Here is a 15959-nt window from a genome sequence, read left to right as displayed (position 1 = left end):
TATGTTTATTTGAACAACTTATTTTTTAATAATGGAAGGAAAGTGATGATCTCTGATGAAATGTGGGCCCATATAACTGACAAGTTTGCATGAGTAATTGCTAAATGCTTACAGATGTAAGTTGTTTATGTGTTTCAGTAAAGATGGTGATGGAATGGATAGTGTTATCAGGAATACAAAGCATGACAAGTGATTGTAAGCCCAAAGTTAATTTTATAAGGGACTGAACAAAAATACTGTTCTACACTCTTGTGGCTTCATAAATTAAGAATAGAGATAAGACTTTACTAGAGTAAAAGAAAATAGCAAGACCTCAGTTGGTACATTAGCAGCACTCCATACAGCCTATATTGTACTCTAAGGAAATTATTTTAGTCATTCTGCTACAGAATTTAAAAAAAAATCTTTTTAACAAATTTTGCCATTATAATTACAAGAAGGAGAGGAAAGAAAATTGCATAACAAATTGGTGTGATTTTATAGAAAATGGGTACTATACCTGCCTCAGAAGAAAATTAGCTAAAAAAATCAGAAGAGCTGTATCATAGGCATCTGACAAAATGTGATAATGCTTAGTAGTTTAAAAAAAACAACCAAACAACATCAAAAACCCCTCCAAAACTGACAAAAAAAGAAGACCCCAAACCCTAAAAACGTGCCACCCTCAAACAAAATCCCCTTCCTCCCCAAATAAAATTTAGCTGCTGCTCCCCCCTTTACTTTCAGTTACTTTTAAATTTTGTGCTTAACAGGAAATTCTGTGGCAAGGAGGTAGGTTTTAAAAGGAATGATGTGATGTTTTAAAGAAAACCTGCATAGAACAAAAAGTATTCCTTGATTTTTCTTCTTACTAGATTTCTTTTTAAAGACTTCCTGCTTGCTCTCTACTTACATATGTACACATGCAAATTATATGTATATATAAATATATAGAGATTTACTCTGTGAAATTATGTAAAAGCCACAGGGAAAGATTCTTCCCCTCTGCCTAAAGAGAAGTTGTTTGTTACTATATGCAGCAAGCACCTTATAGAGAGCAGAAACACTTGAGCTCAGGAGGAACACCAGTGCAGTAGTATCATTTCTGGTCCCTTTAGAATAAAGGCACAAATGGAAAAAAATATCTTAATTGAAAAGTGACTGTAAGTATGTCATTTGGAAAATTTCATTCCTGTTTTGCTCATCTTAAATGCTTGCTTTTCTGTTCTTACTACAGAAATCCTTCTGGTGCCTTAAAGCTGAGCTGAGTATTACTTGTTCATGTAATATCCATAGCAGTGGACCTGCCCTTAGCGTGACCTGTGCAATGGTGCTGCTTTAAATTTGCGCTTGGGTGCATTTGTGGGAATAATGCACCTTTGCAGTTAGGCATTAACAGCTGCACTTTGAGTTGCTCTCCATCTGTACATTCATTTAGGCCTCTGGGTGCTCTTTAAGGTTCCTGGCACTCTTTATTCCACCTCCTGAGGTTGAAGAGTTTCTGTTAGTCTCTGTCCTTACTGATAGTTTTGAGAGAACATCGTGACCAACCCCTTAGAGCCACATTTTGGGCACTTTGCTTCTCATTTCTGGTTTTGTACCTAAGATCTTTATGTGTACATCATTTGATTTTGTTTTGATTACTTTTTGGAAAGATGGAAGGCATCTTTCATAGACTGTTTGACTGAGTATAGAATTTAAAACTGTGCATCAAGACCCTCTCTGCCACTGGTGAGGTAACAGATTACTTCCACTGACTGACAAATTGTGTGTTCTCAATGTGCTGTACAGATGTAGGCACCTGCCAGGTTCCACGTTTCCCTTCTGGGCAACTCCTGTGGTCCGTGTTGGACTTGGAATGCAAGATGCTGAAAACCCTTTAACAGCTCAGTCTTTTTCTTCAGAAGATGGGTGATGCTGACACTGCCTGCACCACCACTGTCCAGAGCAAACATGCACACAAGGATTGTCTAATGAGCCTCTTTACTCTTCTGTTGAATCTGAGAAAATCAAAGGAGGATCCCAACTGGAATTTGCTGGATGGCATGCATCCATCCATCTCCTTATCCATCCAGCTCTAGTGCTTTGTTTTTCTGTATGGAGCACAATGAAACTTGGAGGTTTCATGCTCTCAGAACTGACAGTAGAGTCAAAAGGACTTTTCCCTTTGGAGAAAGATTAAGAAGATTGGTTTTCTCCTCTGCTGCTTAATGATCTAGCCAGGGCTGTAGTATTAATTGCATTTGCAGGCTATGATCTTAGGTCTCTTAGTAGACACAGCATCTCAATGCATAGCTAATTTGATTTTTCTGTCCTGTCTTGAGGATGTGTCAGAATTAATTCTACTGGCTCCAGTTTGACCCTCAGAGTTCTGATTTTTGTGCTCTTGTTTGCCATCAAGGATCTTCAAGATTGCTTTTTTGGTGTTGGATCTAACCAGGATGTGGTCAAGTCGTCTGGATCTTCACATGCTGTTTAGAAGCTATCCATCAGACTGGTATAATCTGCCTAATGGAGGAAAGAGGGAGTTTACTTGTTAAGACAAAAATACTTTTTAAAAGATTGTGCAAAGTCTTGCCTGTAATTGTCCACAGAATATGTACCAACTGCTGTGAGTGAGCTGTGCATTTTGGCTTGACAGTGATGCACCCCAAGGCCTCTGTTCCAGCTCTTTGTGAACACTGCTTGGAGCTGAAGCTCTGGTAGCTTGTGGCCAATTCTGTAAAAGTGTACCTAAGTGTTACCCTAGCTGTTGACTACTGGCCAATCTGACATGTGCTGATGACAGTGCTGAAGTTTTTGAGTTATTTGAAGTGTTTCTTCCATGTTAGAGAATGATTTCAGAATTACTGCTGAGCTTAGTTGAAGTCTGATCAAAACCATTGCAATAATTTGCCATCTTCATGCACCTTCTGCCTATGAAATTAATCTTTCTGATGGTGTTTGTATTGTCAGGAAGGCGCCATGTGCTTGTTTAGAAGTCTGATAGCACTTCTGGCCTTATCCTGCGTTTTCATCTAGGAATGGGGCAAAGGTCTGTACTGACCATAAAAATATCTCATGGTGGGATTTATTTCCTCAGAAAAATGTCTGGTTTCTGGCATGTTGTTATATCTGCTCAGAATAGCATATGTGACAGGTTTAGGCTTGTTTTCACCTTGGAGACAGTGTTCTCCAAGGAATTGGTATAGAAATCTGCTGGAGTTTGTGCTTCAGCTCTTTGGAATATGGCAGTAATCTCCACATTGGGCAGCTGTTCAAATGGACTTCAGACTGCCTGTGTGCTCCAGAACTGAACACATACTAGTGATGAGAGCACTAGGCTTTATTTATAGCCTCTCTTGGAAACCTTCAGTTCTAGATCTGGCAGAATTGTCCCTCTTATCAAACATGCCATTGCTATGGGCTGTATTTCTCTGATTGCTTTTCATGTATTTTCTGAGGTTGGCCTAAAGGTGAAGGAGCACTGTGCACGTGATATTGCAGTGTAGCTATTTCCACATGCATCTGTGCATATATGTTGATTTCTTTTTTTTGGTATGGTTTTCATCTCTTATTCTGCTGTCTCTCCTCTTACTTTGATAGTCTTTTGCATTTGCACTTCAGTAGTTGGAAGGAAATTAAGAAATAAAACAGGGTGTGTGCATGCTGACTGGGTGGCACTTGTGTAAAGATCTCTGATGTAATTGAAGAAAGTTTCTATTGGCAATCGAATGTGCATGCAGACAAAACCCTGTGAAGTTACTGTAAGAGATGACAACTCTTGGTTCTCTACAGATGATCTTGATCTGCAGCACTACAGAGAGGGAAAATTAGTGGAACCTTGTCCTACATTAAAATAAGAAGTTATTTACAGCATTGATTTACATGCCTTATGCTTTAGAAAGCCAAATTTTTGTTCTTCATCAGAAATAACTGGGTTGGAGAAATGCCAACTATTAAGAATTTGTCAGGAACATCACCATTATTTTGATTTCACTTTTTAGAAGGTTTTTATGAATAAGGAACGAGCATCCAAAGATACGCAGTTCTGTTTGCCTCCAGAAGTTCTGCTTACTTCAGGAGATAAAATTGACTTAGTTGTAAGATTATTCCTCGGTGACTCTAGGACTTCTCCAACAAATAGCTCTTTTTCTTATGTTTAATATTTGCAGGATTTAGTTTTATGTTTCTGAGTTCTGTGTGGATCTTGTTACCTTTCTTTATATAATTGCCAAGTTAAAATGACCAAATATTGCAAAAAACCCAAAGACAATCCACTCCAACAAAAGAAACTCCATCAACATCATAGCAATGGGTTTTTCTATAATTCCTTAATTGTTAGACCATGTTCAAGGGTTTATGGCCTTACCTGATTCCAGTCTAAGTGACTTTTCAAGTTCAGGTGACTTTTAGAGTTTGGAAGTGAAGGTCGTAGAATGAAAACACTTTGGATTTCTGTTGTAGCTATAATCTATGCACATACTGAGTATCATGTTCCTCCCACTGTGATAGTCCATTACCATACCATTAAAAAAAGTTAAATGACCAGCAAAATGTTAGAATGACTGTGCATAGCAATGGAATTATTTTCTTGCAGGATTTTTATAGCTTACATTAGATATGTTTTTCAGTTCAGTTTTGTATTGTTGACTGGTGTGGAAGACAGAAAGGTTTAGAAATTAAAGTGCTTGTGCATCAGTCATATGCAACTTAATTCAGTTAGAAATATTGCCTGTGCTAAACCTCCCCACAGAAAAGGGCTGGATATTGTGGGAAATGCTTTTGTGATCAAGTAGATATTTAGGGCTTTAGTGATCAAGTGGTTGGTAGGTGAGTTAAGGCTTTTTGTTTGATTTGTTTTGAGAATACAGTCTCGCAATTAAATATATTATTAACCCAGAAAATTACCATAGTAAGATATTGGCCTCAAACTGTGCAATGCTGTTTTCTTTCCTTCCAGGACTTCATGTTTTCCCCACTTTTGTAATATATGAACTCACAGTCCTGCTATTCCTTACACTGTCTGTCGTCATTATGAAGGTATTTTCTTTTACTCTTTTTAAAAATATTTTAATCTTTATTAATCTAAGTAATCTTTGTGCTGCATGCCCGAAAGACAATTTATGCAAGAACTGAACATTTGATATAACAGGGAATATTTGGAAGAATCTTACTGATTAGAATACAGTTTGATACAATATTCTCCAGGTATTTAAAAAAAATTTATTAAATGTTAAATGTAAATTGCACATGGCTAAGCATCTATTTCTCCAGCCTGGGATTTGTGACAGTAATTGTGTTTTAATAACAATAATAAAAGTGTTTTGTTATAGTAAAGAAGATGCTACTTTTTATTGTGCAATGTACATTTGTCTCTTTTGACATTAATACAGAAGACACACTTGGAAGTCCATTATTTTATGTTATGTTCAAAAGTATTCTATTTGATACTATGTATCTTACAGAGATCATACTATTTTAATTATTGCACTTCTTTATTTAAACAAACAAACAAAACAAACCCTCAATCAAAAAACCTGTTTTTAAAGTTTGTCTTGGCAGTGCTTGTCCTTTCTTTGATTCTTCCAAAGACCAGCCAATATATCAAGTGGATTGTCTCAGCAGGACTGGCACAAGTCAGTGAATTCTCTTTTGTTCTGGGAAGTAGAGCACGCAGAGCAGGGATCATATCTCGGGAGGTAAGCTGTTCTGTGGTTATTAACTTCATTTTTTGCACCTGAATAACTTACACTGTAATACAAAATCCCAGTATTTAAAACAGCAACACACTCCAATTTTGTGGCACCTCTGTTAAAAAAAGTTAAACTGTTAAAAAAAGTAGAATAAACCCAAATGGATACTTGTATGTCCCTGACAGGGTTCTTAGTGCTGGTTCTCACTTATTTCATACTGTACCTTAGTATTATTTAAAATAGTATTATTATTATTATTATTATTATTTAATATAGTATTAATATTAGTTAAAAATGCTTTACCTTAACTTCTTTCACTTACAACTTAACTATGTCAACAGTTGCAGATAGCACCCAAGTCATAAAGACTGAGAAGGCTTTGCTTTTAAAATCTTGATACAGCTATTGGAAGAGGTATAGGAGTGTACAATACAGAGAGAATATAGGATTTGAAGAAGGAAATACCAGTAAATAAGAACTGGAGAGCAGATATTGTGAAAATTGCCTTAACATTTAGACAAGCAAATACACTTGTAATCACTTTAACCTGTGAAGCTTGTTCATTTTAAATCCTCCACAAAAAAACAACCAATGTTTTTGGTAGTCATGATAATGTCCCCTGGGAAAGAAGCCTTAAACTTAGTTTTATACTGAACCTGTGAGAATGTTACTTTTTGTTTTTGAAGATAAAGTCTGATTTATGAAATTAGGTAAATTATGGTTATAGAGATACAGGAACTGACCTTACTTTCTAGTACTAGCTGCTTTATCCTCTGTGCTTCTGCTCACAAAAAATGCTCTCCTGGTGCTCCAAGTTTTTTTATTTTCATTGATCAAGTGGACTGCATAGTGCTGGAACCAATTCCAAATAAAGCACATGTGAAAAACTTACACAATGCTGTTCACTTGTAGGTAAAGATGATTCACTTTCATGTTCACTCCTTCATATAATTATGAGTTACAAATATTGCATGTTTGCATAGAGTTTCAAGATATCTGTATGTGATCACAGAACCAGTTTAGGAGCCCACCCACTGAGCTTGGAAGCTTTTAGGCTTTCATTTTTTTCTGCCCTCACATGATTATCTAATGTATAGGTTTGTAAACCTCTGAAATTCCCTAAACTCATTCTTTTGCTTGAGACCTCAAAGCTACTTCCTGCCACTGTTTTCTAAGACTTATTTAAACTATGTAGTTAGGATTTTTTTTTTTCAGAAGATGTACAGTATGACTTAAAGGGATTTATGTTTGCTTTTTTCTGTTGATAAGTGAACTAGCAGTGAACTTTGCCATTATATTGTTAAACCAGAATAGTTTAGAGTGGTGGTGGTGGGGTTTTTTATTTGCTTGATTGATTGGGGGTCTTTTTGGTGTGGTTTGTTTAAGGATTTTCATTTTGGTTTTTAAATAAAGTGATAATTGGCCTTTGACTTTTTAACAAATACTGAATTTTCAAAATTGATCACATAAAACCAATTTTTTTAATAGGCTCATAATGGTATTTTTGCAATTGTATCTTCACACCAGGTAAACAGGTAATTAGATTATTTGAGCGTATTGTTTGCTTTTGTAGCAATATGCAAAGTTGCTTAGGAAGACAGAAGTCTCTTGAAAACATGGTCTAGAAGAGCCTAATCTCCTCAAACTTCTAGATACTTATTTGTGCTGCCATGTAACCAAGAGAAGTAATGGCTTCTATTTGCCTTTTGCAGGTCTATCTTCTTATTCTGAGTGTGACTACTCTAAGCCTTTTACTTGCCCCTGCCCTGTGGAGAGCTGCAATTATGAAATGTGTTCCGAGACCTGAAAGACGCTCAAGTACTTGATCAAGATTTGCACAAATTGAAGGATATGTCCTCTTGCAAGGAAAACATCTTCATTGCTCATTGTACTTCTATGCACTCAGAAAACAAGACTTGTTGAGTAGTCAGTCCTCTTAATAAGCACTTGGTTATAAGCCTTATACTGACCTTAAAACAAAATTCAATACTAAAAAATAATTGCATAATATGAATTGCACACCTTTTACAAAATTTAGTTTGACTGATTGGAATCTACTAGAACATTTGTTTCTGATCCAATCTGTTATTCAGAGCATAAATTATTTTTTTTAATATAGTCTCATGCAAACTATGTTTATTATTTTTTTTTGCCTGAATGTGCCTTTTAATTTTCATCCTGTTAATGCTGGTTCGTCACCAGGTTTTGTTCAAAAAGAAAAAAAAATATATATATATTATGGTGCCTATGGTATCTTCTTTCACTAAATGACTTAAGTCATTTTCACATTTATGATTTTAATATAGCAGTATAAAATTAACTACAAACCAAATTTCTAATGGTGAATAAAAGTGTGATCCTCTGCACAAAGAAAAGGTTTAACTGTTTAGCAATCAGTTCCAGGCAGTTAATTACATATTCCAGTTCATGCAGCCAGTACTGCATGATATTTTATTTCAAATTGCAGCATATAATGTATTTCTTATAGTGGTATATTTTGTGTTAGCTCTTGTATTTATTTACATATTTGACTAAAAATTGACAGTAAGAAAGGGCATAATTTATGTTTGCAGACTGACATTTGTTACCCATTCTTGTTGCTAACTGCTGCTACAGTAATGGTTTACAGGGGTGTTTTCTTTTAAATAAAAAATAAATGTAGTAAAATTGGGAAGTGTAATTTCAATTAGATGTGAAAAATAGTACTTCTGTAACCTTGGAGGTTGGATCTTAGTTGACACTATTCTAGATTTGAAATTATTTTAAGTTAACTTGCAGAAAATAATTTTAAATTAACTTGCAGAAAACTGGAAACGGCAGAGTGGATGTGTATTTGCAACCCCATGACCTTTTAAGTTACATTTACATTGAATAAATTGTTAGTCTTTTTAAAATACCATGGTATTTTAGCAAACAGTGTTTTGAATGTGATCTTAAATGTGTTTTTTCTTTAAAATGTTGTATGTAGTGAGATAGGTCCTGTAAAAGCCCATTATTTAAGTGTCATAGAGAAAGCTTACTCATAGGCTATAGTCTACTCTGTGACAAAGCATTTAAGAATCATTTTGAGGTTCATCTGCTAAAACCAATACTATTTTAGATACATTAACACTTCAGGTCAGTATTGCAGTGTCTTCTGAAATAACACTGATACCCACAAAATGGTTAGAAAAATGCATGTTACAAGGTTTAAATTGTCAATTAAAATGAAAATTGTCCTCCAAGTAGCAACACAAAGCTTTGGATGGATCTTTGTGCTCTGTACCTCTTTCCCCTGTAGCAGCCTCGGTTTCTTCTGTGTTTTTTCTGACATCTGCTGGGCTTGCCCAGGTGAAACTTGGATTACTCTGGAGTGTGTATGTACTGGTGGGACAGGGTAGAGATCGTCATATTTGAGTTCTTGCTCACTGGATTTGGGGCTTTCCCTCTAGGCACTAATGCTTCATAAACATTGAAGGAATGTATGGCAAATCCACCTCCCCTTAAATGGTTTCAAAAGTTGTCACGAAACAGACAAATGCAGAACAAAAAGCTGCCCAATAAATAAAATATTTTTAATAAAATGGATCTATAACAGAAAAGAAACTCAAAACTGATTTTTTGCTATATTTCAATATGTTTATTCAAAATAGAGGAGCCGTTCAGGTTTTATGGTTCCATTTAACAGTCTGCTAGCTCAGACCTTCTACTCTTTTCCAGGCAGGTACCTCACTGAAATAATTTGTTTCTTAACTGTCCTATCCACTCTGTCCACTCACCTAGCTCTTTGTTTCTGCGTGAAATACAAGCATCTCTCCTAAATGCTTCATTTTGGCTTTGAAAGATGCTTATTTCACACATAGTTTGCCACCTGTTTCAGGGAGAAAAACGCATGACAGGTCATGGTAGAGACCTCTGTATAGTTTCCATTATGTCACTTAGTTAGCCCTTGAAGCAATTATATGACATATTGCAACTGTGATGAGTCAAACTTTTATCTAAATAAATTGCTGTGGGTAGTTGTAGTTCTCTAGAAAACTCTTTAAACGTCAGGAAAGAGACTAGGAAATACTGGTGGCTTGTGTCTCTTAAAAGAAAGAAAATATTTTCCTTAATATCTTTCAAAAGATTTGGGTGAAAACCTCATTTTGGTACCATGTTCAAAAAAGGAAAGCAAGTGTCTAGATACCTTACTGGTTGCCTCATCTCTCTCAGTCCTCTTCTAAATAAACTTTGTCACGGTTTAGGAATGGTATTCCCCAATTTAGTGCTCTCACCGCCACCACCACCACACTGTCAGTTGTTTCCCCTCTTTCCCCAGTTGGAAGCACAAAAGGCAAAGATTGTGGGTTGAGATAAGCACCATTTACTGGAAACAGCAATGAGATAAGAAAACAAACAGTAACAGCAACAATATTGATAACAAAATTGTACAAGGAGGACCCCCAGACAACAACAGTTCCCCACCAGTTTTGTCCTGAAACTAAGAGAGGGAGCCCCTTTTCCCTGCCTCTGGCAATGAGGTGGGATAGTATAGAATAACAAGGTACACATGCCCACACCACTCCAGGTTCCACCTTCTCATGCCTACTGTGAAAAAGCTCTGTCCTGGCCAAAACCAGGACAACTTGGCTAGGCTTTAGGAGAACTGGGTGAAGATAAATTGGTTAGTGTGAGTACCAGTGTTCTGTGCCTCTCTGTTGACACAGATTTGGATTGCCTGGTTCAATATTAGATGTAATTGCAAATTAGTAATCTTAACAGACATATGGTAAGTTTGTTTGCAATCAGACAGTTGAGATTGCCTCATAGAAATCTGGAGGTATATTGAGATACTGTAAATATTTTGTGAAATGCAAATAATGGCTCCATGCATAATTCCATGTCCAAATGGGATAGTCTCATGATATGATCTTAGGACAGAAACAACAGACCTTATTCCTGAATGATCACTCATTCCTGTATGAAAAATGGGGAGAATATTGCATAACCAGCCCACTTAGATATAATTGCAGCTTTTCAGGAACCTTATGCTTGTACTGTGGAATATTCTCTTTCTGTGTCAGGCAGATAAAATTAAAGCAGAGTTCCAGAAGCCCTGAAAAGAAAATCTACTGATTTGTCTTTTCTGGAAATTCTTGTTCCTGCTTGTTGGACAGTGGTTCTATCTCATTCATTAACTAATGATCAGTTAAATATCATTTTAATACAGAAAAGCTGATACAGAGCAGAAGCTTCATTAAGTGATGAGAGGATATTCCTATGGTCAAGCTGAACTTAAGGGAGTGAAAAAGGAGGTCTGTTCTATGCTTGACTGGCAACTCATTCAGCTAACCTATTTTGGGGTTGAAATTTGGGTTGGGTTTTTTTTTGGGGGGGGGGTGGAGTTGGTTTATTTCTTTTGTAGGTGGATTTAGCTGTGCTTATTTGGCATGGCTTTCTGAAAATTTGAGTTCTTGTGTGTTACCCCTAATTGCTATCCTTGATAATTCTGTGAAGATAAAGGAACCAAAGCAGTTTAAAAGCTGGTAGTGTGGGTTGTGCTTTGTGAGCCATTTCCCTGGCCCTGGGGTCAGATTGGTATGTATGGACCCACAACCACCCTACTTGTGGCTTATCCCATACAGAGCAGGTGGCTTCAGTTTGTCAGTAGGAAGGTATTTGTGGGAGCTGGGAGGTGGTTCCCTGAAATTGTGACTGATGTAGGTCTAGGATGGCTCAAGAATGTGGTGATGATGGACTGAGTCCATGGCACTACATAGCTGTAAGAATTTATGCTTCCTATCATTCTCAAATATGAGGAAAAGCATCCTCACAAAGCCTTGTACTTCACTTGTTTTATGAGTGGACATCCTCAGCTTTGCAGGCAGGAAGATGTGGGGGTGCCTCGTATGACAGAATATTGCTGTACGACGATGCTTGATGGAGAGGGTGAGAAATCTAGTGTGGTCTTGCCTGTTGGAACGAACCCAGGAACAATCTAACCACAAAAGCACTCCTGGGGTTTGTCTAGGGAAGGAATCCATAGTTCTGCTCAGTAACCAGTCCTGGCAGCGTTCCAGCATGTGGGCAATGCCAAAGGTGGAGGAAACGGGATCCCTGAATGACAAGAGGCAAGCCACACTAACAGCGTTGCTATTTTGTGGGAAATGCAATAGCTTGTAAGAAGCAGCAAAGTATCAGACATCCTGTGTTGATGACCTGACAACGAGGGAGCCAACACAGCTGCTGCAGGGAGAAGGAAGAACAGTGAGATGTCTTCAGAGCTCCGAGGTGTGTAGCCCACTCAACCCCTAAGGGCAGGAGGGAAAGGCATGCCTCTGCCAACTTCACTCAGCAGCCCAGGAGATTTGCTGCTTGGGTTCTCCCACTGCCGGGTTGGACTTACTGACACTTTGAAGACAGTGGGACTAGGAAAATCTGCTGGCTGGAGAAAACAACCTGAACAACGTTGTGACAAGAGTGACTTAGGGATAACTGATCCTGCCTTGTGGGAAAAACCTAGATCAGAGAGTAGTAAAATTTTCAGTTATGGTACCAAGCTGAATTTTTTATTTCCTAAAATAGAGTGGAAATTTGAGAGTTGGGAGATAGTACCTCCCGACGAGGCCAGATGCTGACAAGGTGGTCAGGTGACATTAGGTCTTTAATTAAGTCATGAGTTTGCACAGATCACAGCGTTCAGATTGCATGGCTCCCTGTTCCCGGGCATTTCCTCTGGCATCTGTGGAAGCTTTCTGCCTATAGACTCGATGACCTCTTGAGACAATTTTCTCGTGTCTGTCATGCACTCCTGCTGCACTGATGCTGTTTAAAGTTATGATCTGTTCTGCTTTTCGTGAACCCTTAAAAGGGAGAGGTACTCCCCAGAAAACTGTAAAGTGGAATAGCCTGCCACCACTACTATCACAAACGAAATCCTAAAGCTCCAAAATACCTGAAAAAGGTGTGCTCAGAGACTAGAGAAGTGTTGAAAATTTTTTCACTGGTACAAACACTTCAAATTAGTTGTGAACAACCCTCGGCTGAAGGAAAAAAAAAACCCCACTACCCAAGAGTTGGGCGTGTTTGGGCAGTTAGTATGTATCAAAATAAATTCTAGCAATCTAGGACACTCCTTGTTTGTGCTTGTTCTGTTGACTAGCAAGTGTTTTTCCTACAGGAATTAATGTAAAACAAAAGAGCGGGAGGTGGGTGGGTAGGGACGTGAGATACACAGACGGTTTGAACCCTTAGGCACAGTATATATGACCTGGAGGGTGGAGAGCGGCACTACCAACTGGATATGTCTTTCAGGAAGCAATTTTTCTCTGCAGCTGGTTTATGGGTTTTGTGTGTGAAAGTTTTTGCTGCTTTCTGAAAAGTTATAATGTTAGAAACACAATTTCATTATCACCTTCTTTCTTCGATGGCAAATGCCGTCAAGCTTAATTAAGAGGAATGAAGAAATGGGGTTATAACCCGAGAGCACCACGGGGGGGGGGGGGGGGGAAGAGGGGTGGCATTGTTAATAAAAAACTCCAAAGATTGCTATTTATCAGGAAAATGAACGTAGTGTTTCATTACTACTGTAAAGCACAAAAATTCAACGTCTTTAAAAAAACAAAACAAAACAAACAACAGAGGTGTAAAAATAAATGCGAATCTCGTGGGCTCGTGAAAAGCATCTCCTCCAGCACTCTCTCTGCTGGATTCGTCTGCTGCTGCAATGTAGCAGCTCTGTGGTGGTGTGTTCTATTCCCAACTAGTCTTCGTTCCCAGGAAGCAGCATGAATTTAGCGAAAGAACGAGCCTTTTACTTCCTGCTCCCCTCTTCGTTGCGTTATGAGCAACCTTGTACCGTGCAGAACTGTGTGTAGCTTCCTCCCCATCGAGCAGCCTTGCGTCCACCCCTATGAGCCACACGACTCCGGAGCTTTCCTTGCTGTCCCGCAATTTCCATTATAGCGGCTCTGCCTTTGCAGCCTCCCAGCAACGCTGCAGGTTTTGAGGTTGTTGTTTTGTTTGTTTTTTTTTTTTTCCCCAAAACTTACAGGACAACGATGTAATTACATCACATAACCCTCGCTAACATGCTCTGTTCCTGCGGTCGTCATTGCTCGCAGAGGCTGCAGCGCCCCGAGGTGCTTTTTAGTTTTGGGCGCAAGGTTAAGAGCTGCAACCGCCCGAAGGAAAACTTTCGCTTGGATTACCACAAAATCCCTAATTTTAGCAACGATCGCTGCAAGCGAAACTTTGCTCGAGTAACGGCCGGACAGAAGCGATGAGGAAGCGCTGGCAGCAGGATGTTGTGGCAACGAAACCGCACGGCCCTGCCCCGCCGGGTCCCGCTCCGCGCCGGCAGCGCGGCCGCGCCCGCGGGCACCGCGCGGCACCGCGGGGCGGGCGGGGAGTCGGAAGAAGGCGCGAAAATCCCGCGCATGCTCCATGCCCGGCTCCCTCCGCGCCTTGGAGCGGCGGGCGGGCGGGTTGGCTTGGCCGCTCCGCGTGTGCCCGTGCGAGGCGCGCCGCGCCCGTGACGTCAGCGCGCAGCGTCAGGGGGACGCACAAAAGTGTAAGTTTCAATTTTTTTTTTTTAAATTTTATTTTAAAAAAAGAAAAAAAAGAAGAGACGGGGGAAGAGTGGCGGGGTCGCGCGCGCAGGGTCCGTGGGAGGGTGGGGGGGGGGATCGCTGCGCTCGCTCGTCCGCCCTCGTTTACCCGCATCGCCCCCATTCCCGCCGGCAGCCCCTCGGCGGCAGCGGCGCTGGGCAGGTGTGCGGGGCCGCGGCGTGCGGGGCCACGGCGTGCGGGGGCGGCCGGCCGGGAGCCCCGCGGGCTGGCGGCCGGCGGGGACAGAGGCGCGCTGGGAAGTGACAGCCCGCCGGGGGAGACCCTCTTGCCCCGCCGCCTCTTCTGCCTGCACCCCCTCCCCCGGAGCGCGGCGGGGGAAGGCGGTCCCTGCCGGTGCCCTCTCCTCCCTCCCTGCTTCCCTCCCCTGTTCCCGGGCTGCCGATGTCGGTGTCCCGCCGCCTCCCCCCGCCCCTGCCCCCTCCCGCCAGGCCCGCGCAGCCGCCGCACATGTGCAGTCGGGCGCCTCCGCAGCGGCAGCAGCAGAAGCGGCGGCAGCAGCGCGGCGGCGGCGGGCGGGGGGTGCTCCCGCTCCGCGCTCCGGGTCCCTGTCTCGGGGCGGCGGCGGGGGATGGAGCCGGCTCTCTCTGCCTTCGGCCGCTCAGGTGCGGGCAGCCCGCGCCCGAGGATGGGAGCACCGGGGCTTGCGTGGGACGGCGGCGGGGGGCGCCGCCGGCGGCGGGTCGGGCACGATGGGGATGGGGACGGCGCGGACCCGCACTCCGCCCGCCGCCCCTTCCCCCCGCGGCCGCCGGCGGTGCCGCCGGGCGCGTCCCCCCTTGCCCGCGCCCCCGCCGCCGCCGAGGCGATTAGCGCGGCCCCTCGCTGCCGGGGGGAGGCGGCGCGGGGCTCAGGGCTCTGCCCGGGCGGTGAGGCCCCGGTCGGGGGGCGCGGGCGGGCGCGGGGTGCCCGGGGAGCAGGGGCGGCCGCCGGTCTGTGCCGCCCGGTGCGGCCGCGGCCCGTCCGCCGGCGAGGAGGAGGAGGAGAAAAGCGGGGCTGGAAGGCCCCGGGGGGAGCTGCCCCTGGGGCCTACTTGTGCCTGCTGCTGGAAATGGGGGTGGGGAGGAGGAGGAGGCCGTGATCGCTGCCCGCGCTCGGTGCTGGAAGGGGCGCAGCTGGACAGGGACCGGCCTCGCGTGGGATCGGGCACGGGCGGGGGAAGGGCTCTCTCTGCCCGGGCACGGCTCTCCCCCGCCGTCGGGAAAGGAGTGCCCCCCACACGTGAGCGTGGGGCTCCAGGAACGAAAAGGTGATGATGGGAAACTTTTCCCTTTTAAAAAACGTGGGCTTTTTTCAAAAAGAAACCTAAATTGTACTTGGTAGTATTCAATAATTTCAATTGTAAAAACTTTCCCTCCTTTCATTTTTTATAGCTGGTGCTGTCTTTGCTTTCTTCTTTCCAGAAAATAGCATTGTCCCTGTGTCCTGCAGCCATCAAGATTTTAAGACGACTGGTTTTTAGTCTTTGGTAACATGGCAAAAGATGTAAGTATATTTGTAGCACATACAATGTGGAAGCATAGAATCTTTTTATTAACAAAAGCAAATGGGGTCATGCTTTATAATAGCTGGCATTAATGAATATGTGGAACTTTATCTACGCTGTGCATCAAGCCTAGGCTGTTTTCCTGTAGACAGCGTAAACCAGCTTCAGATCTGCTGCCATTTTTTCAGAGTGATTAATCTTGAGAATTCCCTATGCTAATAACAGCACTT

At 42.0% G+C, this 15959-nt stretch overlaps 2 protein-coding genes across 4 annotated transcripts in view; both read left to right on the top strand.

Moving 5' to 3' along the window:
- Positions 1-8550, top strand: part of TMCO3 (transmembrane and coiled-coil domains 3) — a 32916-nt gene extending 24366 nt beyond the window's left edge. Inside the window, exons 11-13 of the mRNA XM_066545285.1 lie at positions 4922-5001; positions 5511-5660; positions 7367-8550. Of these exons, the coding sequence (XP_066401382.1) occupies positions 4922-5001; positions 5511-5660; positions 7367-7480 (344 nt within the window). The 3' untranslated portion in view covers positions 7481-8550. The remainder of the gene's footprint in view (positions 1-4921; positions 5002-5510; positions 5661-7366) is intronic.
- A 5538-nt stretch (positions 8551-14088) lies between these two features.
- TFDP1 (transcription factor Dp-1) overlaps positions 14089-15959 on the top strand; it is a 37389-nt gene continuing 35518 nt past the window's right edge. For 2 of the 3 annotated variants that reach the window (XM_066545284.1, XM_066545282.1), the window contains exons 1-2: positions 14723-14848; positions 15647-15728. In XM_066545284.1, coding sequence (XP_066401381.1) covers positions 15717-15728 — 12 coding nt within the window. In that variant the 5' untranslated portion in view covers positions 14723-14848; positions 15647-15716. Of the gene's footprint in view, positions 14188-14722; positions 14849-15646; positions 15729-15959 lie in introns of those variants that run through there. The other variant, XM_066545283.1, reaches the window with a different exon arrangement.

Source organism: Molothrus aeneus, chromosome 2 (genome assembly GCF_037042795.1).
Source record: "Molothrus aeneus isolate 106 chromosome 2, BPBGC_Maene_1.0, whole genome shotgun sequence".
In the NCBI taxonomy this organism is placed as follows: domain Eukaryota; kingdom Metazoa; phylum Chordata; class Aves; order Passeriformes; family Icteridae; genus Molothrus; species Molothrus aeneus.
This window is presented reverse-complemented; position numbering and strand designations above follow the sequence as displayed.